The 27618-nt window shown below is 36.2% G+C and overlaps 1 protein-coding gene across 1 annotated transcript; it reads right to left on the reverse strand.

Annotated features, from left to right (window-relative positions):
* LOC115246338 (fer-1-like protein 4) lies at positions 1-27465 on the reverse strand. The gene is given in 25 exon segments (XM_029825079.1): positions 1-20; positions 208-452; positions 779-966; positions 3681-3811; positions 4886-5220; positions 5728-5857; positions 6243-6387; positions 6552-6686; positions 7475-7701; positions 8013-8229; positions 8750-9019; positions 9222-9383; positions 9624-9758; positions 10721-10837; positions 11006-11332; positions 11993-12307; positions 12572-12942; positions 13186-13363; positions 13817-14019; positions 14409-14598; positions 14793-14961; positions 15110-15263; positions 15545-15689; positions 26975-27132; positions 27426-27465. Coding segments are annotated over 25 exon segments (4707 nt in total).
* Positions 27466-27618: the final 153 nt, after the last annotated feature.

Below are 27618 nucleotides of genomic sequence, written 5' to 3' on the forward strand. Positions count from 1 at the left end.
TTAGGAGCCTATTCTGTAACCTTTAACGATGTCGTTAGATATCATTGCGCAATTGTTTTCCGATACGTTTTAGCTGCGCAATGAAGAAGTAATTAAAGATTTAATTGTGCCAGATAAAATATAAAATGTACAAAGTATGCATGTCCTGTATCGCGTATCGACAATTTTTTTTAATGAACATTTCCTTAATGAAAGATACCAATAAACTTCAATCACCTAGAAAATCGTCCGAAGAAAAATGATCGCTGTCCCATACTTGCAAATGAAGCTTACAGGGCAGTTTATCCTCGATCTCGTTTTTAGCGAAGACCGACATTCTTTTGCGAACTATCATGACATTCTCGCCCTTCGAATACGTGACACGAAACACGAATCTCCAATTAAAGTTACCCTCACCGGTTAGAGAGTTGTAATGAATGTCGGTTTTCTGATAATCCTCGTACAGAATCCATCTAAGAAATTATTCAAAGTAGATCTCGAACGTAATTTCTAATTTGGTAATGGCAATCTAATCGGTCGATTATACCGTGGATTTTATCCGCATTGGAATTAAAAGTGGTTGTTTTAAAAATTTGATTTGTGAAAATCAAATAATACTTTCCGCCATCATATATTATATTTATAACATCAGAAGCGAAATATGAAAATGATATATTATTTTGGGAAGTTCCATCATCAATTTAAACAAATTTAATTGCTATTACATCATGTTTTTCGAATCGTCGTGCAATTTTGGGAAAACGTAATTATCTCGACTTATATTTTTACGATGACGTACCCCTTGACGTAAATGTCGGAACACTTCTCCCCGGTGAGAAATTGGCTCTCGACCAACGGCACGTCCTCGGTATTCCAAACTATCACGCGAATTTCATATTCCTCCGGTGTCGGAAGGGCGATGCTGACCGCCGGTTTCGGCGGCAATTGTCCGGTACGAAACATATCGATCCACATTTCGAGTTTACCCTAAAATGTTGTTTGTATACACATATATACATATATATAAGTGTAGTCACTTACTTGTCGGACACCCTGTATATATATATATATATATAAGGAGTTATTATTGAGTAGTATATATGAGTAAAATCTGGCCCATCAGCGCCGATTTTTAGCCGGACGCACGTCGGTGAGCCGCTCGCTTTATAGTGTGCGTCGCCGTAGCGACGGAGCGCTCACGCAATTACCAAGCGCGCGGCTAAAGGTCGGCGCTGATTGGACAGACTTAATCAATAATAACTCCTTTATTAAGCGTTATAAAAAAAATGGTTCAGGACTTTTTGACTCAGTTTGATCCAATCTACCTCCAACTTTTGTTTGGTCACAGCCCAGTAAATTATGAAGTAAAATAAGCCACTAAAATGAAAAAATATTATAAAAACGTATTTCACACATTTTCGAATTTTAGCTCGGGGGGGGGGGGGGGCTCATTTGCGGACCCATGTTCATAAGAAAAAAATGTCCTCTATACTGCGTTCACGGAAAGAACAACCTCGCTTTGCGCAGCTTTGGGCGGAGTGGGGATTAGGTGAGAGACTTCAGCGCGTTACTTCAATGCCGTATGCGTATCAATCATATTAACTTTCTAATGTTTGAAAGAATTCATTAAGGAATGCGCGGGTCTCCTTTGTCAATTAGCCTGATCTGCAAGCTGCAAGACCAATATTGACAGCATAGAGGGGGCAAAATGGGCGGTCGATCGGGCGGGATCTGACCGAACCGGACGAAAAGCGAGGTTGTTCTCTCCGTGAACGCAGTATAGAATACTCCTAAAGTTTAGTGCATCATTTCAGATACACCCTGTACATGTATATATACATATATACATATTACAGGGTAGGCCATTTTAATGTATCCACTGAAATATCTTAAAATCTATAAGTTTAAGACACAAATGTTTTAGACAAAAGTTGTATGATTCACAGAGGGACACATGATGAAAATATGGACTTGACCTTGAATGATCTTTTCAAGGCCAAGTCAATGTGATCCATGTTTTCTTAAATGAAACCCCCATTTCTTATTGCATGTTCTTGTAGCTTATCTCGAGAGCTTTTCAAAACACTATAATAAAGTATTTTTTCATTAAGTACTTTTTGAGTTATTTTATATTTTAATCTAACATATTTTGATATAAAAAATAAAATATCTCGTAAAATATTTAGTTTTCGATAATCTTACCGTAATACTTTTATGTACCGAATAATGAGACAAATCAATTAGTCTAAAGAGAAAAACAAATAATTGTTTAAAAAAATACATTGTAAATAATTACATACTTTTTCTTAAAAACAATTATTTTATTTTTTTACTGATTGATTTGTCTCATTATTCTGTACATAAAAGTATTACGGTAAGATTCTCGAAAACTAAATATTTTACGAGATTTTATTTTTTATATCAAAATATGTCAGATTAAAATATAAAATAACTCAAAAAGTACTTAATTAAAAAATACTTTATTATAGTGTTCTGAAAAAACACTCTCGAGATAAGCTACAAGAATATGCAATAAAAAGTGGGGAGTTCCATTTAAGAAAACATCGATCACATTGAGTTGGCCTTAAAAAGGTGATTCAAGGTCAAGTCCATATTTTCATCATGTGTCCCCCTGTGAATCATACAACTTTTGTCTAAAACATTTTTGTCTTAAACTTATAGATTTTAAGATATTTCAGTCGATACATTAAAATGGCCTACCCTGTATACATATATATACAAGATGTCTATAAAATCTGTCCCCACCCCTATATTTCAGAAACGGCTCAAAATTATGAAGAACCGCGAAATACGTGTTCGATCATTTCGAGGGGCTACTCTTTTAAGGGAGTTGGGAAATTGTCTTCCTAAGGGGGTGCCCCAACCCAAAAATTTTAAATGGAACCATATTGTAGTATATCGTTTGAAAGGGCATAAAAAAAGAAAATTTTTGACATAAATCGGAAGTTGATACATTGACCCGTTTGAGAGTTATTTAGGGTCAAAAACCGAAAAAGCCAATTTTCAAAAAATTGTTATTCTTATTGAGAAAATCCTAAAAAGACGTTCGAGGTGTGAAAGTGTTCGTCTTTTTAAGTCTTTTCCATAAAAAAAATTCATATTTGACCTTGGTTTTATAAAAAATAAAATAAAAATAACCTAATTTCCGGTTTGCGTCAAAAATTTTCTTTTTTATGCCCTCTCAAACTACAATATGGGAGATTCCATTTGAAATTTTTGAGTTGGGGTCCCCCCGGGGCACCCCCATAAGAAGAAAAGTCCCTCAACCCTTTTAAAAAAGTAGCCCCTTGAAATGATCGAACACGTATTTCGCGGTTTTTTATGATTTTGAACAATTTCCGAAATATAGGGAGTGAGCACAAACTTTATAAACACTTTATAGACATTTTATATACACATATTTTGGCGGTGTACGTGAATAATATTGTAATCCCGTTTTTTTTCTCGAGCAAAATTGATGTTTTACAGATTGCATGTTGAAAATCCAAGTTAACTAGAAAAAATTTTTTGATCTGATCCGGAGAATATGATCACCTGACAAAAGCTCGCAGTGTAATTAAGATATAAAGAGAGCTTTCTCTCGCGAAGAGAGAGATTAACGACGTTTGTATGAAAGTCACGTTTTTTCCTCGAAGAACGGAGTTTTACTTTTCACGATGAATTGGCATAATTCACGTTACTTGCTCGAAACCGGGCCTTTTAGCGTTGAAAAGCGGCCGTCTTTCGACGTGTTCTACCACCAGGGCGCATCCGCAGATAGGAAAATCTTGCCAAGAGTGAAGCACGTTCAGAGCCATACATTCTTCTCTGTCTGTCAGTGTACGATCGAGTGTTTAGCGTAAATTCGTTAATTTTCACTAGTATCGAAAAACCATGTATATTGGGTAAAAATAAATTATCTTTATTCTAAACATATCTCTGTGCGATTTTTGTTTACTTGAAGCTTTTTTAACTACTTTTTTTAAAAACTTTTCTTTTAAGAAAAACAAATAAAATAACAGAAAATCTCTTAACGAATATTTTCTTTAATTAAGAGGATTTTTCCTTGATCACATTTAAATTATATTGTATTTCTTGATGTCTCACAATATGAACTACAAAAACTGACTGAAACTTTAGACAAAGTGTCTGCAGCTTTTTTGTAGACACACTGTCTAAAATTTCAAACAGAATACTGTCTAAATTTTCAGACAGAATGCTGTCTGAATTTTCAGACACACTTAAATTTTTTAAATACGCTCTTCTAAACTATCAGAAAAATGACTCTGATGATTAAAATAGATTGTCTGAAATTTATTTCAGATACCCAGGTTTGAAAGTTCGAACAAAAATGTGTCTGAATTTTTAGACAGAATGCTGTCTGAATTTTTAGATACACTTAAATTTTTTAGATACACTCTTCTAAGCTATCAGAAAAACGACTCTGATGATTAAAACAGATCGTCTGAAATTTCTTTCAGATATCCACGTTTGAAAGTTCGAACAAAAATGTGTCTAAATTTTTAGATAGGATGCTGTCTGAATTTTCAGACAGAATGCTGTTTGAATTTTCAGACAGTATGCTATCTGAATTTTTAGACAGAATGCTGCCTAAATTTTCAAATAGAATGCTGTCTGAATTTTTAGATAGAATGCTGTCTGAATTTTCAGACAAAATGCTGTCTGAATTTTCAGACACATTTCAATTTTCAGATACACGTTCTGAATTTTTAGAAAAACGACTTTGTGATGATTAAGACAGATTGTCTAAAATTTTTTTTAATACCCAAATTTGAAAATTCAGACAAAAATGTATCTGAATTTTTCGAAAATTTTTTACAGTATACAATAATATTATTTAATAATTGCGGATTGGGTAATCCTTAAACGATGAAATATTACGTACCAATTTCGTCTTCGCGTTCGATCACGGGATGAAAGGGAAATATTGTCTTGCCAATTTTAACCTCGCGTTCACCATATTCCGGTGACGGTAGGTTGTTCCTTCTGCAAAGAAGCTCCAGAATCTGTGTCGGTCTCTCGCTATCCCTCCAGGCATTGTAGCCGACGGTGCTATAAACGCTCGCAATTCCGCAGTGGGCCCGGTGCCGGCTGTAGAATCGATTCTCGATGTCGATTCGCGTTTCGCCAATCAGATCATCGGCCGTCGCGGCGTCAAAGTCCCACACTTGGATGACCAACATATAATCTTGTGGGAAGCTCGCCTCGATCTCGAACACGCTGCCGGATAAGCATGGCTCTTTGAGTTATTTTTTTTCATTGTATTATGTATAATTAATTTAAAGAAAAAAATATTTATTTGAAATTATCTATGGAAATTCTTTTAAACATCTAGCAACATTTTTCAGGATTTTTAAATGAATTAAACTAATGTCATAAATTTTATTTCGCTCATCATCTTGTTGCGCAGGTTAAGAAATCATTTATTCGTCAACCGTTTATATCTTTAAACCGTTTTATCTTTAAAAAGGAAAGACAGAGTTTTTCTTTTTGTTGACAGAATAATCTCACTCAAACGAGAATCGCTACATCTACGCTGTTACGTAGAGTAGCTGAAAAACCTGATCATGCAGTTTGGAAGCTGCAAAAAAGCCGATACGCACGGATGCACAGATGGATATCGATAAAATTCTCGATTTCCCAATAACGCCCAAAAAGGGTAAATGACTGTACTGCTAAACGCGCCTTCGAAAAAGAAGCTATGAGCGGCTTTTTTGCAGATTTTACCGGCCAAACGTAGGGTTCAATTGATTGGGTATATAATTCTTCCTGTCGTTGATGGAATTTTTTCCTAGCTTCACGCAGAGATACGGGTCGGATTTGCCGCTGAGGGGATCCTTAGGCTGTAAGTTGATGCCTGCGTGAAAAGCAAATTTACTTTCGGTTGGATGCTCAGCCGACGAGCTCCTCTGGTTTTGTCGAGAAGAATATAAGGTGTGCTAGGAAAAAAATCCCGCGCGTAAAATAAAAAAGATGTTTTCATCCTTCAAATATCGTTAATAAAGAAAAGGGAATATGCAAGCTGGCTAGAATAAAGTCACGTACGCGTTCGTTCTCGATTACAATTTCAGATTCCTTGAAAAAATTGAAGTTTATTTTTACCATGACTTCGCTACCAATTTTCAAGAATAAATATCGCGGTGATATAGACGCTAATTTTCTTCTCGAGAAATCCAGTAATTTTCTCTTTTATTTACTTTCTCTTTTTTTTTCGGTGCACGTGGTTTAACATGGAGACTAACCCTTTACGACGTAGAGTCTAACGAGCAGCTTAACAGGCTCTTGAGGCGGATAATCGTTGCACAGGCCATTAACCGCGTCTTTCCCGTTTATCGTTTTGCATGAAAGTTTGTCAGGATGCGGCCATCGGTATATGGAAATATGTCCCTGATAGAAGTCACAAAACTCGCGTTTAAACATAATTCATAAATCATATGCCTGAGACGTTTAATAAATCTCTACGATTTGAACGTCACATATTTATCGCTCGCATTTATCGCTCGCATTTATCGCATTCAACAAATTCATAATTTTTTTCGGTATTAATTAACCTTAAATTTGCCAACGTAATTATCTTCAGTACGATAATGATTCTCGCCTTTTCTTCCGCGCCACAACTCGAAAGTGCTTAGCCGGTCCTGAAACCCCTCGAATTGCGGCTGCATCTCTAGTTCCGTGGAATAGATCTGATTTCAGTGTCTAAACGATCGAGTTCAGGCAAGTTCATTAAAGGGTACCTTGAATGTTGCCACGAATTTACGACGGAACGTTCTCGTCATTCCCAATTCTCTATCTCTCTCTTCCTACGAATCCAACGTGACGTGCTAATTTGCATTATCAGATGTCTCGGTCAAGTGGCCCTACCTGATTTATGTTCTACCTCATTATCGTTAGAACCGGTTCATTTATTAACAATGCGATTTACGTATAAAAAAAGAAACGAGAAGTAAAACTAAATCCAGCGAAATTCTACGGAAATTGAAGATTCGAGAAATTACGATCTCGAATATAGATGTAGAAATTTTAGAAATTTAAGAATTTAATTTTTTGCAATTTATAATACGACATACAAAAAAAATTCAAGACTTTAAGAATAAAAACGCAGCAGAATAATTAAGCGTTTAAGCTGCTAAGCAGCATGTTTAAGTATCTAATATATCAAGCATTAACTTGATAAATGTCTAACTAGCTAAGCAATTAAGTTGGTAAGCTTCTAAGCAGCGAGATATCTAAGCAATTAAATCGTTAAATCTCTAAGCAATTAAGCATCTAAACAGTTTAATATTTAAACAGTTTAATATCCAGGCAGTTAAATTTTTTTAATATCGAAATTTTTTGAATAGAGAATCTCTAAGCATAAGTTTTAAGGATTCAAACAATAATAAATTTTTTTTATCTGTAATAATAAATTCTTTAAAAAATAATGAATTATAATTTTAGTAATTTCTTTTTACCGGTTCTCTAATCTACATACCTGAAGGGAAGCAAAATATTTACTCCACCAATCGAGAGTCTCGTCACCGTTATCTCCGTAAATTTCCACTTTTTTTCTCTTAGTAAAGAATTTGAATTTTAATATCCCCTTTATAATTACAAACAGCCTCTTCAGCTTGGAGTGGACGTCCGTTCCAGCCATTCTCTTATATGCAATAAGACCCTTACTCTCCTCTTTCGAAGGACTATAATCGATTGGTAAGGGTACTAACCTCAAAAATAAAATAAAATAAATATTATGTATAAAAGACATACATGCTTGGAGAATATATAATATAAAAAAGAAAATAACATAAAAAATATTTGTAATGATATGCGCCCGTGAATGATAATAGAATAATAAGATTAATAAGAAACGTGATGGAAAAAAATGATAATATAATATTTTTCTTATATTTTAATTTTTTTCTTTCAGTTTTGCATAGTATCTAAAATTCAATAAAAAAATGGATTTATTCTTCTTTCCCTCAATTTTGAGTTAAAAATTTATAATACGTAAATAATAAATATATACTGACATATAATTGCCGTCTGTCGTTCCGCTAGCCGGAATTTTTGCATAAATGTCGGCTCGTATATCTGCGTATCATAATCCTCCACGGTTATTAATTGCTCCAGAAATACGTGAATGTTGGATATAATACAGATCCCTGCATATTTGAAGCAGCCGAATCCGCGGGAATCGTAAGCCTTTATAGTGATACTCGGATGATAAATATCGAGTTCCGGCATTTCCTAGATGATTAATGCTTTTTAGAACGGCTTTCCCGCTCTTGCATGGATTTATTTAATCAGATTTTGATAATCTCCTAAATCATCAAGATAACGTCGGAAAATTGCTATTAAAAAATGTAGCAATTTGCTATTTTTACCGAGGAGATTATTAGAGTTCAACCTTTTTAAAAAATTTATTAAAAAATTATTATTGATTGCTCGTATATTAAATTGCTGCGTATATTAAATAGATACATCATTTAAAAAATTGACTGAAACTTCAAAATGTATGCAGATACACTGTCTGAATTTTCAGACACACTTCAATTTGCAAACAAATTTATCTTTTGAAGTTTCAGAAAATCGATTAAGAAAGATTGTCTGAAATTTCTTTCAGACATCCAGATCAAAAGATTCGGACAAAAATGTATCTGAATTTTTAGAAAATTTTTTACAGCAGCTTTTTGTAAACTGCTTTCATACATATGCCGCGCATGAAGTTCGCTAATCAAATATTTTCGAGATAGTTTCGAGAGATTACCAGTTCGATTATAATGTGCGGTTCCTCAAAGTTGCTGAATCTTTTTGCGTTCTTCATCACTTCTGACTTGACGTGGATGCCAGCGCATTCCACTACGACTCTCGGTCTGCGCACCGGTATGTAATTTATCTTCCTCATGTCGCGAACACCCCAAAAGATCACCTCGAGCCTGTAGCTTGCCATTTTCGGCCTGATATCCGGCGGGATGCTGTAAATCTTATCCTCCACCGGCGTGTTCAACGAAACGTCTAACATCTCCTTGTTCCCTGTCTGCGGAATAGTACACGCATACATTTGGCCGGATATTGTGCGTGTCAACATGACATGTGTGTTATCGTAATATCGAAAAGTAAACGTAAGGAACATCAAATAGCAATATATCGCAACGAAGAAAGGAAAGGCAGAGGCGCCAGCAGTATGGAATACCGCGTATACAATATTTGTCTCGAGAAAAAAAATCAATATAGCTCACTTCTATCAACTCGAAAGCGGCGAGGGCCGAACCGGTACAATCTTTTCGCGATTGAAATTTGTACCATTGTAATTTCGGTGGGAAATCGGGCGGCGAGTAAGTTTCCACTGCGAGTTTCACTAATGGCACCGCGATACATTTGCCGCAGAACTCTTTCGTACCCTGCATTATGTTTTTTATACATGTATTTTATATAATATGTAAATGTTGAAAAAATAGCTTCAACATTTTTTTAGTTTTCGCTTCAAAAGAAACGAAAATGATTTTAGATATATTATAAATAACGGTATGTAAATTCAACCATTTTTCTGCTGCATTTTAATTTTTTTAACGCGCATATGCCATAGATCCTTTTTTCTTATTAAAAAAAAAAAAAATATTAGAAAATTTGATTTCTCTTACGCATAAATCCTGATCGAAAACCTGCAGGACAACTTCGGGCGGTGCCGATTTAATGTATTCTTTAGTACCATGCAGAATAATTGGGGGAAAAATTAACGTCTGATCCCAGAAGGGATCTAAACTTTGCCTTATCACCTGCAAGTATATCAGTAGTTATCGCTATTTTCTTAAATTTATTAATTTGTTAATTCACTTTTTACTGAAGATAGATACATTTATCCAAAGAAAGAAATATAACCCCATACAGCACAGATCATTGCAATTATATTGCAGCAACATTGCAATGTTGCAAATTGCAATGCAATATTACAAAGACATTGCAGAAATATAGAGCCACAAAGTACCAGCACACTTGTAGCAACATGACATTAATATTTCGGAAATATTGCAAAATTCAAATTTTATATAATTTTAATAATAAAATATTATAATAAAATAATTTTTTGCAATATTTCTACATGAAAGATGTTAACGATAAACAATACTAAATGGTTCATTTTATTAAAACATTTTTCTTAAATTGGCTTATATTGCTGCACTGTATGCTTTGCGCAGCACATGTACGCGTTCGCAATTGTGTGCGTGTGTAGTAGGCGCCGGTCTTGCTGCACATATCTGTGATTGTCGTGTATTTCGTGATTCTTTGTGTGCTGTATGGGACATGTTATGTGATACATGTGAACTCAGCATCTTATTTTTTTAATATAAACTATAAATTTAATAAATTAAAGTATCACTTATTTACATAAGTATATACACGCAGTATGAAAACGCAGAAATGTACATCGCTATCAGAGAATAACATCTTCATTTAAACGTATATATGTGTTGCATGCGCAACATTAATCATGCTCATATTACATCACTCGTTTCATTCTCGTGCGTTTCGAGTGAAATGTCATAGGAATATGCACCGTAGAAATTTCACGGTATCATAACCGTAACTACTGGTATTGCGGGCACGATCGCTACGCGAAATAGAATTATCGCAATAACGAGTGAACAAATTGCACTCCAAAGAAAAACCGAGAAAGAAAAATTCATGCGCGTATTAAATACGTGTGTATCATTTACTGTTAAAACTTCGCGTAACTCACTCGCGTGGAAGCCGTGTATCCCTGAAAGGTGACGCGTACAAAGGAGTCCATCAAGCCGGAAGCGTCCATCCCAGGATCGAAACGACCTTGAAATATATGAGCTCGCAACTGGAACGTCTGTGTAAAACGATCGCATTATTACGATTTCATTTTCACATGCGCATTTAGCCTTATAATATCGAACTGTGTAACAACGCGGACACAATCAGATTCTTATCTACATTCAGCGTGTGATATTTGATGAACCGCGTCGCTGCCTCGAGATTCACTGCATCATTTTCTTACCGAGGATCGACTGTATTCGATATACTTCGGGAAGGTATTGACGTTCGCGCCGTGATCGATCTCGTATCCTGGCGGAATCGCGCTCCAACACGCGGCGACGTACTTTGCGTTACCGAGCCACAGGAAGGCCTCGATTTTACAGGCACTATACTCGACGGTTTCATTCTCATCGTCCGGATTTCCGGGAAAGAGGCTGACTCGTCGGCCGCACTTTACTCCTGCTTCGGCAGCTTCCTCGGAATGGACGATCTCCTCTGCGGACAATCGCGAGTAAGCGACTCGCTTCGAACCAGCGATCATCCATATAAAGACGTCTGGCAGACTGTGCTGAGGCTAATTAAATAAGGATATTAAAATGTCATTTGATATCTCAAAATTATTGTACAAAGAAAATTTTAAATCGCTCATTATTCTTATATCGTATTTATTTCAAAGAAAACGTTTCTTTTAAAAATGTCTATTTTATACTGTAAAAAAAAAAAATTGGAACTTTAGACATAACTTCTGCAGCTTTTTTACAGATACACTGTCTGAATTTTTACACACTTCAAATTTTGATAATTCTGAATCATCAAGATAATGACGGAAAAATGATATTAAAAAAAATAGCGATTTACTATTTTTACCGAGGAGATAATTAGCTCAGCCTTTTCAAAAGATTTATTTAAAAATTATCATTGATTGCTGGTATATTAAATTGCTCATAGATACACTATAAAAAAAATTGACTAAAACTTCAGTGTCTACAACTTTTTTGCAGATACACTGTATGAATTTTCAGATACACTTCAATTTTCAGACAAACTCTTCTAAAGTTTCAGAAAAATGATTAAAAGAAACAGATCGTTTGAAAATTCTTTCAAGCACCCAGATCTGTGAAAATTCAGACAAAAATGTCTGAATTTTTAGAAAATATTTTGCAGTGTATAAAGAATGTTATTTCAAATATCTTTTGCTTTTTCTTAACACGCAAATTGTCTGACTCACATCTTCGGATAGTTTCCGCAATTTTTTCAAATATTGGTACGCGTGAATCATGGCGATTCTCATGTAATTGTTGTTGGGTAGCTCGCCGTTGATCTTAATCCTCTCGAGAATATCCTCGACGCTTTTGAGACACAAGCTCGCGCGATGGCGATCGAGTTTCGTAGTTCCACCTTTCTTTTCATATTTGCCGGTATTCAATACATATAGGTATCGTTTACAGTGAGCTTTCAACGCGCGAATCGTCTCGTTGTAAATCTCGAAAGCTGTCGGATTCTGCGTAACCACGAGAGCCTCTAATTTCTCTAGTCTTACCTCCTGGGATCGGATTAAACAAATTTTTAAGATACTTGATTCACACAAACAGCATTCTCGAAAAATTCCACGATATTTTAAGATACAAGCAAGTTTGATTATTATTCCACGCAACTAAACGACTTCATTCTCTCTCGTAAATAAATTGACGTAACATAATTTTAACAGTCTGATTTCAAAATAACGTCTATCTTTTTTATTAGAAACTAAATAGAAATTAAATATTTAAAAATGCATTTTTAACGAAAAATGACGTCTACAACAAACCAAAAATTCGACGATGTATCGAAGATTATTGCTATTGTACATTCGCCACTCCAAATTTGGCCACCAAGATTTTACGTACAAGCAAGGCTTTCTAGAACCCAAGGGTACATAATTATATCTGCCGTCCAAGGTGCCAGTGGCTCGCGGAACTGATTGGCTCTCGAAGTTCGGGCGCTTTTTTAGCAGCTCGTTTTCTGCCAAAGTCGAGAATAGACAGAGACGACGAGTATATTTTCGTCGCGCGTTCAGCGCTAAATATGGCCTCCGGAGACTCTCGCGTGACTTCGACAGTAACACATCTCATTTGACGAATAGTTCAATTTGACAAACTTTTAAAGAGCTCCGTTTCAAAATGAAAAAATATCACGAAGCTTCGAAACAGTCATTTCTTTTTCTGTTGTCGAGAGTTCCATCACTGTTGAAATCAATCGATAGTCTCGGCTACTCCATAATTGCGAGAAATAAAAGAAAGATATTTGAAGCGAATTGTCTCGAAACTTTTGTCCCCAGTTTTATTTTTTATATTTATCACGTTTAGTGCTAAAGAAACTTCTTAAGATAGATAGAAAGTTAGATAGATACGGCCACAATGGGAATAAAAGTTTATGTGGCACCTGATTGGCTGTCGTTATTGCTCTCAGCGCATTGGCTATGCGGAAACTGTCGATTGCCCGCGTTTCCTAAACTCAATTCGAAGCTGATCAATTTCGATCCGAATCGGGAACGATCTATCATGCATACATCATAAAGCACGCCAACCAGAAGGTATTCCTCGGTTGACCATAGGCTTTTCTAAATCCCACAATTTTCTATGAGCTTATATCATAATAATAAAATCGTAGATAATAATAATATCATAGACTAAAGAAAAGCTATTTTATAAATTACATATAAATATTATTTGTTTTAACTGTTTTAACTATAAATTCTTCAAGTATAATTTTTATAAGACAAATATTTATTAAAATATATTATTTTTTTAAATTATACAAATTAATATAATCTTTGTATTTATTAGGTTTATATCAAAATTCTTTATCACTTGCTTGATTTATTATAAAATAAATTAAAGTCTGACATTAATTTTTTTACGTGCGATTGTTAAAATTATTATATAATATATTAATTATTTATAAACGTCAAAATTACACTGAGACAGCAGATCTCTTTTTCTATGTAAAAGAAACTAGTTTCAACTATAAAACAACAATAGCGAAAACAAAGAATAGCAACGAATTAGATCACCTCGATAATGGGAAATGCCGAAAGTGTCTCAACCCGGATTCCCGGGGACGCTTCTGGGTCATCCATTTCAGTTTTCAACGACAGAAGTACCCTCCCGCGATACAAAGGCATTGCCGTCAAGCATCTGCCCGAACAACCGTTCTTTTCCACTGAACCGGATCCGTAAAAGTGAATAAAAGAAGGTCCATATGTCGGCAGGAATCCTGTTGGAAAATCAAATTTTACCTTTCGCAATCAATATGTCGCACGTTTGCTCGCGTCGAGCTTTTACGTTATTACTTCCCGGCTCTAACTTTGTATACATCTCTCTGAGCTTTAATTAGATCAGGTTTGGTTCAAAGAAATCTATTTATGCGCGTGAATAATTATCCGGACATGACGCTGTCGTGGTATAAGAAAATTTAGCAGATTTATCATACGAATAATTTGTCGAAATCGATGCAAGAATGTAGCATAAAATAGATAGAAAAGATATACATATTTATGTCAAAATTATTTTTTATCCGAAACCAATCATCTGTTTGGCAAAAATAAAGTGCGTCGAAACATTCCGTGCATTTTTGGCAATGTATTATATATCTGGCAATCTCACCGTACTCTCCGGAATTCGAAATCTTTGCCATGTCCAGGATATGAAATGCTACGACGCACGTCCGACAACTGTCGATACGGTGCTTTATAGTGATTCGTACACGGTGGCAGAGAACAGGAAACATTTCCTTGAAAATGATGCCCTCGTGGAATCTTGGGGAGTAGGTTTGCCACTCTTCGCTTGTCGATCCCTAATAAAAGCATTATATTTTAATACGACCGAAAAACAACATTATTCACTCTAAATAGATTTATATCGTTGTGATAACAGCAACGTTATATGACACACAAACACACACACATATATTAAATATTTTTCTCGCAGATAGCTTGCGACCTTTTTCATCTCCGTGATTAAAAAGTCGAGTAATTAATTCTAGCGTACTTTCATTCCGGCGAACGATATTTGCACATAGGGATTAATGTTCTCGAAATCGCTTTTCCTGCACAAGCTGCTCATGTCTGGCAATCCGTCAGCGCGATAAACGACGAAAATGTAACGCGCGCGTTGTCCGAAAGACAGTCTCTCGCTTCCAATAGGCAGCAATAAATTCCTGCCACGTTTATTTAAATATATTCCCCATGATATTGCAGCGTAAGAGCGATAAAAATTCTGATAAGAAAGCCGATCCATATAAATTATAGATATGTCAAAAATATATATTCGTTTATACATGTGCATATATATTGAAAAGGAACTACCCTTCGATGTCTTCTTCACCTTCTGTTTCTGGATGCACCTTCACTTTCTCACCCTTCGCGTTCACAGTGATATTGCACTTTACATAGCCCTTCGGGCCCGCCGACGGGTTTTTTGGGTCCGTCAATACGGCCCATTTATGATAGTACTGTCGGTCTACAAGCAAGAATATATTCGCAAAAATATATTTTTTTTAATTTTCAAAGTTACATTCTTCTCTTAAAACATCTAAAATCTAATTTCCATTTTTATTTCTAAAGCAAAATATTTTATAGTTTTTCGATAAGATCGTTATTTTTTAATTTTGTTAATTATTAAATTGTTTGTCATTTACAAGAATTTAAACTATTGCTTCTGTTTAAATTAAATTGTTTCTCATATCAAGCTCTAAAGCGAAGATTTTCCTTGTTATTTCTTAATTAATTCTTGTTTGTAACCTGGCTGTTCCCATACTGTTGCGATCTCAAAGGAAATACTTCCATGAAACTTTAGTCGCCGAAGGAAGTTCCGCAAGTACACCGCTATCGTGATTCCCGTGCTTAATAGATTGTCCAAACTGCACGTGAAGTCGAATACGAAGTACTGCATATTTTAAAGAGCACAAAGTAAATGCGCAAGTAGAATGTGAGAACATTCTAAACGCGTATTAATATATAAAATAATAAAAAAGGATGGATGGCGATAAGAGCCACAATCGGCCCCAGGGTATCGATTTTGTAATTCCAGTGAGGATGAAAATTACAAAAATGAGCGAATTTACTAGGTTTGGACTAATAAAATTATAAATTTTCTAGTAAATCCGCTCATTTTTGTAATTTTTACCCTCATTTGAATTATAGAATTGATACCTAGTTGTTTTTGGTTTTGTCTTTGTTATAAATTGATAATATTACTAGTAACATTAATAAATGTATAAGTTGTATTGAAATATTTACATTATTTACAGCAACAAAAGCATGATTTAGGTATTTTCTATCCTTCAATAATTATTTAAACAAGACTGCATTAGTGGAATATTGTTGATACACCAATAAAAGAAATAAATAATGACGTCCAAATAAATAAAATAGCTTATCTTTTCAAACAAATGCACTCGCAACAAAACATAAAACAGACCGTATCTTATGCTGTGAGTATGGGAAAGATTTTGTTTAAGTTTATTTTTTACTACTCGCGCATTGCAGTACTATTAACAATTTTACGTATGTTGTGTCTTACGTAGTCATATACTAGATGTATACAAATTTTTGTGGTACACAAACACGTTCTACGAAAAAATTGCGATTAAATGCTAAAAAAAAAAAATGATTTTTCGTGATTTTTTATGGTCAGACTTAAGTTCAAGGCGTATTTCTTAATGGATTGTATTGAAATAAAAAAAAATATTTTTATATTTCCCAAGACTCCATATCTTCCATATTTACTAACAATCGATTCCGTATATTTAAGAAAAAGCGATATTTTAGGGCCGATTTGAGATCTTATCGCCACTTATTCTTTTCTTTCAAAAAAACATTACATAAATTACAGATCGTAGATTTTAGTATATACAAGGTGGGCCCAAACGTTCTGGCCAGACTTTGAGATTTTATAGGAAATTTAATTCTGAACAAAAAGTTTCGTATAAACATGGATCGAAAAATGCTTCTGTAAAAAGTTAGCGCCCAAAAACCTCTGAAATCACGGTTATTTTGTACACTTTTACAAATATCAGGGAAAGTATGCGTTTTTGGACAAAAAGTACTGAAACAAAAGTTGTAGATAATTAAATTATCTTTCAAATGATCAAAATAATTGTAGTACGTTTTATAAGTTTTGAGATAATCAGTTTCAAATGTACAAAAAAGTGTTTTTTTGGCTATATCGGACATTGGAGCTTTTTAAAAATACTCTTCATTTATATTGTTACGGTTTTAGCTAATTTTTAATATTTATCTTACTTGTTGGTCATTCTATTAAAAAAATTTTACTTGTCTTCATCGTTTAAATCAATCACCATAGAAAGATAAAAGGAAGAGCAGAAGGTAAAAAGAAAATTAAATAAAAAGGAACTTAATAAATTTCTTGGAAAAAATCAATAAAAATAAAAAATAAAAGTCTTTCTTTCATAGCTAAGGCCATAACAGCATAAATGAAGAGTATTTTTAAAAAGCTCTACCGTCAAAAAAACTTCTTTTATACATTTGAAAGATAATTTAATTCTCTACAACTTTTGTTTCGGTACTTCTTGTTAAAAAACGCATATTTTCTCGGATATTTTAAAAAAATGTATAAAATAACCGTGATTTCAGAGGATTTTGGGCGCTAACATTTTTCGACCCATGTTTATAGAAAACTTTTTGTTCAGAATTAAATTTTCTATAAAATCTTAAAGTCTGGCAGGAACGTTTGGACTTACCCTGTATAATGATAAAATCTCAAATTTTTAAACTTAAAAAAATTAAAGTCTACAATATCTCCAGCTATTTAATACTAAAAAAATATATGTAATTAACGTGTCTCATATCGATCACGAGATTTAAAGATTAGTTTTGTTGAAACTAAGTTGAAGAGGATTTGAAAATTTTAATCATTCAAGGACACATAGAGAACAATGTTGCATTGTAATTTCGAGTCGCGTATCATATTTTACATCAATCATTATATAGATTGTCAACAGATTGGATAACTTTACCTCGTTATAAATAGGATTATCGGTTCTCTCGCGTACCACCGTTCTTCTTTTGCGATTTCCGACTTTAACGACAACCAGTGGATTCGCATTTTGCGGCAAGTGCTTCGCTTCGAGTATAGTTATGCAAACTTGGTAAATGGAGAACTTTGGCCTGAATTTCTTGAAAGGCATCGCGTACGGCCCGCAAAATCGATCGCTGACATTGGCCACGCGCCAAATGTTATTCGCATTTGTTTAAATTGCCGTTTGTTTGTTTCAGGATGCATTCGAAACATGACGGCTAAGAATTTATACCTTGGCAGGCATAATACGAAATACTACGTTCTCGCAGGTATTTTCAAGATTTTAAAGTTTTCCATCTTCCTTTATGGGAGAGAGATTCCTTCTGCAAGGATATTTTATTCATTTTGTTTAAAATGCTATCAATTCTCAAACTGCGAGCAAAATATATTATTTTATACGTTAAATTTTTTTTTAAATATAATACAAAATAAATTTTTGTTTTTACATTTGGACATTTGTTATATAAATGACAATAATTGTTTCTGCTGTCATAGAATGTCTCTTCTGTTTCTTTATATTTTATTTGAAATTATAATTCACAAATTTACATATTTGCATTTTTCTCATAAGGAATTTAGAAACAAGATAACTTATCATCAGACATTTGTCCGTATATCAGCAGTTAGTATCCACGCAAAAATATTAACTGATGATATCTTATGAATGTACTTGATCGACAGAACGAAACCTATTTATATCTTTACCTACTGTTGATGCCTTCCGTTTCAGCTAAAAGTTCCACTGTTCGCTGCTTATCCCAAATAGCAGCAAATGAAAGAATCTCAGTAAACTTATTGGAAAAATAAAATGCCATAAATATTAATTATACAATTTAATTTTTATAAAGATTTTTGATATACGAAAACTAATTTTTTTAAATAATACTTGTTCTATAAATTTTTTATTATCTGAATATTGAAATATAAAGTTAGAAATATACAGAATTTTTTTTACTTAAAGTTATTGTAATCCTAGAATTATTGTAATCTGTAATAAATCCTAAAATTATTGTAATATGACGCGAGATTTCACACTCTTTATTCTTCGGAGCTTACGCCGTGGAGTAGCTTTTCAGATGCATGTCTGCGACCAGATTGCAGCTTCTGCAGATGCTGCATAAACCATAATTGTCGCACTTATATTTATTTTTTATAGTAAAACGTTTTTGATTATTTTTTACAGTTTATTTTATCTTAATTTTTAACTGTCACGTAACAAATAAACCAGGAATATATACAAAATTTATTTATCACATTTCTATTGCTTCTATTTTAAATAAGACAGTCTGAAGTAATAAGTTACATATTTTTTTTATCGATTGTGAGAGATATATGTTGGGAAAAAAAAATTTGTTCAAGTATCTCTTTGAATGGGAATCAAACTAAATGACATATGTGCTATCCTTTAACGATTTTTCCATAAATGGAAACTGCGCATATTCGAATAATAGTTCCTGCTTCGACTTTGTGTCGTACTTATCGAAGACTACCCTGTCAAGCACAAGTGTGTGCTTCACACGTCAATTTCGTGTCAGTGCGGGTAAATACAGGCCTCGCCTGCCAAAGTGCTTATTCCCGTGCTGACAGCAATCGAAGCGCAATCGTAATTTAAAATATTGACGCATAATTAAAATTTAAATACCTAGTGTATATCTAGTTTAATAATCTAGTGTGAACATTTTTTTACAAAAATTAGAGCAAGTTTTTTCAAATTATTATATATTAAAGCTTATTATATTATCAAATTAATATATTATTAATTTCCGAATAAAAGTTATAGAGTTATTAATTTCTCAATACTATTTTATATTCTTTTGAATTTAAAAAACTTTCTACAACAAAAAATTTTTCTTACTCTGTTACAAATTTAAATTTGGAAAATAATAATTAATAATAATTAATTTATTGTATAAATATTTTAGTACTAACACAGCTGTACTGCCTTTTCAACTATGCTCTCTCATAACTTGCGGCTAAACTTATGAGAAACGCTTATAGAAGCGATTTACAACTTGCGAGGGCACGTGCCGAAACAGAGAATATGCTCATAATAGTTTCCGAAATATACACCCTCCATTACACGCCCCTGCTGGTTCATTCGAATCGTCGTCGCTCCCTTATGCGGATCGCAAACTGTGCGAAATGTATCGGCAATGGACGTCGTCGATATCGTGGCGAGTCTCTCTCTTTATTATGGAAATCTTGCGTAAAAAAAAAAGAAAAAGACCCTCTGGATGATAAAGGGCGAGGATCGTTAATGAGAGCGGATATATTCGCCCACGTACGGCGCACGAAATTTTCCCATGCGAGCACGTTGCCGGGATATTAATTGTCGCGCCGTTGCGGAGGCGGTATTTGGGATCGTCAAGTTGTTTCGTTATTAAATCGTAAACAGCGATCGAGACTCTCAACTAAAATTTCGAATATATGTAATAGAGAGTTGAGGAAAATTATAATAACAAGTTGCGTAATAAACAAATATTTAAAGCGCGGAGAATCCCGGGATTTAAAAAGTCCTATGTCAGTTGTGCAAGTGTTGGGTATATAGCAAATAGTTTCTTTATTAGAAAAGGAAGAAAGCAGAATTTAACTTAGGAAGGGGGAATGAAGCATCTTACAATAAGAATATAGGAATTATTCGTCAAAAAATCTTGGTAAGAATTTGATTTTGTAATCAAAATACTCTACACTTAAAGAGTTAAGAAGTTTTCTTGTTTAAAATTTTTATAAAAAGAAATCAATACTCTTCTTTATCTTTATAACGCGTTCTAGGTAGAAAAATAATAATAGTAACATAACCTCAAATAAGGTCAATTATTTTAAATTCCGCTCTGTACAAATTCATTATCCCGTTGCAACGTCATTATCAACTTAAATTTACCAACTCGCTTCTCTAATGAAGGCTCGGGCTACAATGGCGCAACGTGTGCTATAAAATTTTCGTCCCCCGAAAATGTGGAAAACGCGGACAGAATTATCGTCGAGCAATCGTTGCAATAGCACACGTCGGAGAAAGGAGAAAAAAAATATTGAAAAAAAAGCTAACTCTCGCGGGGGTCGAGACAAGCGTGTTAGCCGCGGGGTTGTAAGTTAACCCCGCTAACTGGTCGCGGAACACGAGCGTCCCCGATGGGGGGCCTCTCCGTCGGGGGTGTTCGTTACGCTACGAGCCCTTTGAGAGGGTCACGTGCCCGCGCGACGGACCCTTCAAGCCGATATCGTATTTGTACAACACGCACGGCCATTATTGTAATACGCCTGTTTGTGTGTTTTGCGCAGTCTTTGTACGTCTCCACCCTCTACATGATCCGTCTCCTCTCTCCATCTTTCTCTCCCTTTCATATTTTCCCCCATCTTTCTCTCTCTCTCTCTTTCTCCGCTTTTTCTCTTCTTTACTTTCATTCTTCTTCTCACCTTTTCTTATTTTCTCTCGTTCTCTGCTCATATTCAGTATTGAAATTGGTATTAAAGTATCGATTCGCTGCTTTCTATCTTGAAGAATTTTTTTACGACAAATTTTCATTTTTAATTAGAGACGTTATCTGGATAAAGAACACACTTATAAGCACTTGTGTAAATTAAGTATATGTATATTCTATGTATATATCTCTTTGTTTCTTTTTTCTTGCTCTCTCTATCTCTTTTCTTATTTTTCTATCTTACTCGATTCTACTTTTTCTTGCTCCTCTTTCTCTTTCTTCTTCGTTTACCCCTTTATCTTTCATCTTTGTGATTCTTTGCAATTTGCGCTCGCCACGTTTTTGCACACTTGTCGCGTAGGTTTTCGAGCAGCGGGTTATTATTGTCCTGTGAAACAATAAGCACTCGCAGTACTGAAAGGGTGGACCCGGCCACCCTCCATTCGACGAATCACGTGGGAAACGTCGTGGCTTTTTTTTCATCGGGCGCGATCCAGCTTTCTCTCTCGAGGGGATGCGAGAAGACGTCTGTCGCACGTCAATCGAACTTACCCCTTTCAATTCTCTCAATCGATTTTATGAATGCTCGAATTCTCCGTGCTATAATAATAAACGAAAACAACATTCTGCCATTGGGATTGTGCATTAGATCTCTGCGAACTATCCTTATCATTTCTGAGTAAAATAATCTCTATCATTAACGTTCATTTCAGTTGCGCTGTAAAAAAAAATTGACTGAAACTCCAGACAAAGTGTCTATAGCTTTCTTGCAGTTTGCAGTGTCTGAATTTTTAGACAGAATACTGTCTGAATTTTCAGACACACTTTAATTTTTAGACAAACTCTTATAAACTTTCAGAAAAACAAAAAAATTTTGATTAAGACAGATTATTTGAAATTTCTTTTAAATATCCTGAAAATTTTGTCTGGAAATTCAGACAAAAATGTGTCTGAATTTTTAGAAAATTTTTTACCATGCACCTGAATGTAACCGTCGATTTAATCGAGTCGTTGCGCGATCATAATGACATAATGTCAATCGAGCCATCACATCGAACGGCGCGGTCTCTCCTCGGCGTTCACTACTCTTCATGGGTGGCTGGAAGGAGGCAGCCCTGAAAGTGGACCGCGCATCGTATAAATAGCGGAACATTATCCTATCTCCCGCGGTGGGTACCCGCGGCTGGGGTCCCTCCGCGCTCTTTCGGTGATGTACCCTCGCACGGCCTCTCCTTGCTTGGCTCGGCTTGGCTCGGCTTGGCTCTCCCGGTGTCGTGCACGAACGCCGCTCGAACGTAGATGATGGGATGACGGACCGCGGGCGTGTCCGAGTAGCCGATACCGGGCGCGTGATCGGGGGACCTCCCGGGGGCCGACCACCCTCGAGGGGCCACGAGGGTCGACTTGTTAGCCAGACACAACGGGCACTCTCGAAACTAACGGAGCGAATTCTCCTCGGCCGACGACAGCCTGCAAGCCGACAATGTTCTCTCGCACGTCCGTGGTAATATTCGTCGCGCGCGAATATTTGCATCTCCTTCACACTCGCCTCTCTCGGCCGTTCTTCTCTCTCTTGAGATAAATCGCGATCGCGATGATCTATCACGTGACCCCTCTCCCGACGCGACTCGAATATATATTCACGATTGTTTTTTTTTTTTTTTTCTCTCTAAACGCAGATCTTTTACTTAGATTATTCTATTATTATTTGTTATATTGTTACTGCTGCTGTACAATTTTTACAACGAAACTTGCGATACGATCATAACCGCAGAATCGTTATTAGAATGATGTACACAATGACCTATCGTATTTGACATTTCCAATACAACATCGACGCAGCAGTTAAATGCAAAATGCAACAAAATTTATCCACGTCACGCATTAATCATGATCTAAAGTACGTCAAAAATTGCGCTTTTATAGAACACGATTTTTTAAATCTTGCTTCTCTTATCTTATCCGTGCACCCGTCTGTCGGGCTGTCTGTCATTTCATAAACCCGATGACCTACTTTATCTGCAAGCTCATGATTATTCAAGGCCGTGATGAAATATCGTTTTCGATCATTCTCGATTCGCAAAACAGTAACGCGATTGTAGTACAATTCTAAAGACGGAAAATTGTTAAACTATAATTTATAAACTACAATTATCTAACAATTTTCTCTTATTACACTTATTCCGTTATATTTTATATTCAGAAAATATATCTTAGATTCAATTATGATGGAACGAATCAACTTTCGTGGCAAATTTTGTGAGGCTTGTATATTCTTTCTGCGGTAGCGCTGCGATTAAACAAATTTTTTCAGACGATTCCCGGCGACGATTCAGGCGGCTCCTAAGTTTCTACGAAAAAATGTGATTATTGGTCCGGAGCCGAGAGCGAAACCGTGTACGTCCGGGCCGCCTTAATGAAGGTACATTCTTTTCCCGGTCGCCGATCAAGATATCCCCCGTATAAATCGAATGCTTTTCATCGGGGCTCAATCAAGCCATACGGTAGCCTAAAAAATGCCACGGGGTTAGGCCCCGATTAGGATCATAAAGAATTAGCAGGTCCAGACCGCGTGAACCGCGTGACCGATCGCATCGAACGCAAAAAAAAAAAGAAAAGACGAAAGAGAGAATGATGCAAATGAATCGAGAAATTTAATTCAATCATAGACATAGAAATATAAACATAGATAATATAAAAAGTAAGTCTGTCGTCGAATTAAAAATCTCCCTCGGCACGATGGAAGAGTGAAGAGGAGGAAGGGGCGAAATATACGGAAAGCAGTTCGGTCTCTCAAGTGTACCCAGCGAACGGAATGTCTTAGGAAACCGCCCACGGGCATACTAACGAATCCCGGGGTCGTTATCCTCGTCTTAATTAATGGCCATTCTCATCTCCTTCCGCGCGTTCTTACTCTTGCTCTCGTATGTCGACGATGATAGCGTCCTGCTCTCCCCCTTCGAACCCCTGTTCGTTCTATCTCTTTTCCCTTATTCTTCTTCTTTCTATCCTCTCTCCCCCACGCCCCCCTCTCTCTCTCTCTCTCTCTTTCTGTTGAACTTCCTTCTCAGCTACGCGTTTCGGGAGACTCTGCCGAGACGCAAATTAAAGCCTCGTCAACCGACCTACTTCGTTGCGTCCCACTGACCTCATTTTCTCCCCACTTCTGTCGCGAGCGAAAAAGATGCCGTAGGATTCGAGTCGGTCGGAGATCCGTCCTTCTGTCAAGGCGAGGAGGGACGACCGTGTGACGAGAAAAAGATACGGGAGACGATACCTGAAGAGATTCATGTATTCTTAACTCTCTCTCTCTCTCTCTCTCTCTCTCTCTCTCTCTCTCTCTCTTTCAAAATACGAGTTGATTTCTGAATATTCTTGTTTTTTTCTTGGATAAGCAAGTTCTAGAATTTCATTTCGAGACTCTGAATTTCCCATCGAGGAGGGACGACGAGAAAAAGATACGGGAGACGATACCTGAAGAGATTCATGTATTCTTAACTCTCTCTCTCTCTCTCTCTCTCTCTCTCTCTCTCTTTGAAAATACGAGTTGATTTCTGAATATTCTTGCATTTTTCTTGGATAAGCAAGTTCTAGAATTTCATTTCGAGACTCTGAATTTCCCATCATTTTCAAAATTTTAAATTGTTAAGCCTTTGCACATTTCAATCTTTAAACTCCTCGATTTCTGAAGACAGACATCATTAATATTTTAGCTTTTTAAATCTGGAAATATTTTAAAGATTTTTAATTTTTGCGCGATTCGATTCAATACTTCTTATTGTTAGTCAGCTTCTTTGATCATTGAATCTCTGTATTTTTTTTACGCGTTTCCGCAGATTTTTTAATTATTAAATCCTAAGATATTTAATCGCTGAAGTAGGGGAAATAGACGTACGCGGACGAAGAAAGAGATGAGACGGAGTCGGCGGACAAGGACGTACGCACGGAGGGGATCGAGCGAACGAGAGAAAGAGAGAGAGAGAGAGATGGACAGCGATAGACGAAGAGGAGGAATGGAGTATGAGAGAAAAAAGGGTCAAACTCGTTTTCGTTTTCGTCGCTAATTAGACTCGTTAACCGCCTCTTCTGGCGTAGCAGGCGTAGCCATAACCGGGCGACTTCTCTCCTCGGGTTCCGCGGAGAGGAAGCGAACGGAAACACGGCCACTATCGATGCTCGGAGGCTAGTTTGTTCTCGTCGTCCAGTCCTCCAGGGTGCGTTCTCCTTGATCGCCCCTCACGGCTATCCGACATGCGTGCTGCATTCGCGCGAAATTGCACCTGCGATCCTCTCTGCCTTTCTCCGCCCGGCCTTTCCGCGCTATCTCTCTTCTTCTCGCTTCGGACGTTCTTCGGCGACGCGTGCGAGGGTAAACGTCTTCAGGATGGTGGTAGTGGTTGTGACCATGGTCGTGCCGGTTGTCTGTGAATTATCTGAAATGATATCCAATTCTCATTGTGCTGTCAATTGCCATTTGTGTTATCAATTCTCTACAGCTTCGTTTGAGGAAAAGAGAAACGGAGCGAAATTTAGAGAAGAGATGGTCACAGATAAGTCCTCTGATATTTTTTTATTACATATTATTTATATTATTGTATCATTCTGAAACATTTATGATAGAAAAAGGATAAAATCTAGCTGCGCTATGGAAGTTTTAGTAAAGATCCATTTGCTCAGCAAGTATATGACTGAAAGGAAGCTTAAGAGAAAAGGTAAAGTAAAATATATAAGACCGGTATTTTAGATTAATTTTGCTGTTCGAGAAAGAAATATTTGATGATACTTGTGAAAATAGTGGCAAAAGTTGATGAATGATTATAATAATAAAACGAAGCGGAGAGTTTGGAAATTTTTATCTTTAGAAAATTATTTTGCTTAAATAGTTTTAGAAGACACAAAATTTTTTGAGCCCTTGATTGCTTCTCTCGCGCTTTTACTTTATCCTATTCTTGAATAATGCAATATAAATTCAAAAATATTATTTTATTCAAAAATATTATTACATTTAAATATTATTTTACACAAGTCAAGAAAATGAATGTTTAGATGTTTGAAATTTTACAATCTTATTTTAATATACTAAAGTAATAATAGTGTACAATTTTTTCTTGTAAACAAAAGCTATGTATTGAAATTTTCTCAACGGAAAAAAAACTCTGGTTTTTTAAAATTTAATTTGAGATTCTTGAAATCGTTAAAATCCATAATTATTTTATATTTAACTAAATTTAACTAAATCTTGATATTTTCGAATCGTTTAACTCGACCAGACTTCTATATCCTTGTTTCCAGTACATATCGATTGCGTTATCTTCTCATGGATCTATTCCACCAATACAATCAGCGTGCCGGTCCACTCATTCAAGTTCACGCCGCGAAAAATCGCAACGGTCCTGACGCGTTCATTCATCATTCGGCCTCTTCATCGTGTAACATGTTGAAAAATGATGCTTATCTCGCGGTCAACTCATGGTGCACCGATGTTCATTTTACCATCGGCCTATCAACGATCAGAGTTTGTCGCGCGGTGTCTCAATCCACTTTGTCCTAGAAAGAAAGAGAGAGAGAGAGAGAGAGAGAGAGAGAGAGAAAGAAATGTCCCGCCACCGATCCTGGTGTCGATCACGTGTACGTGTGACCCGTCAGTTTTCCAGATGGGTAACGCCGATTCTCGGTCCACCTTTCGTCCTTTTTTCGCTTAGGTAGCCGAACCATTAGTCTCACATATTTCGGACGGCATCCCCCGATCCCCGGCAATAACCATTTCCTCTCGCCGAACGTCGTGTCTCGTGAAACCAATCCGCGCCTATCCAGCCATCGACGGTCCTTATCGGCGCCGTGATTGATTATTTTCACAAAAGATACCTTGCCTATATTTGCCCGAAATATTCATCTGCTGCAAACCAGTATCTCGCGGTCAACTCATGGTGCACCGATGTTCATTTTACCATCGGCCTATCAACGATCAGAGTTTGCCGCGCGGTGTCTCAATCCACTTCATCCTAGAAAGAAAGAGAGAGAGAGAGAGAAAGAAATGTCCCGCCACCGATCCTGGTGTCGATCACGTGTACGTGTGACCCGTCAGTTTTCCAGATGGGTAACGCCGATTCTCGGTCCACCTTTCGTCCTTTTTTCGCTTAGGTAGCCGAACCATTAGTCTCACATATTTCGGACGGCATCCCCCGATCCCCGGCAATAACCATTTCCTCTCGCCGAACGTCGTGTCTCGTGAAACCAATCCGCGCCTATCCAGCCATCGACGGTCCTTATCGGCGCCGTGATTGATTATTTTCACAAAAGATACCTTGCCTATATTTGCCCGAAATATTCATCTGCTGCAAACCAGTTGCCGGCGG

This window comes from Formica exsecta, unplaced genomic scaffold (assembly GCF_003651465.1).
Source record: "Formica exsecta isolate Colony F162 unplaced genomic scaffold, ASM365146v1 scaffold148, whole genome shotgun sequence".
Taxonomy (NCBI): Eukaryota; Metazoa; Arthropoda; class Insecta; order Hymenoptera; family Formicidae; genus Formica; species Formica exsecta.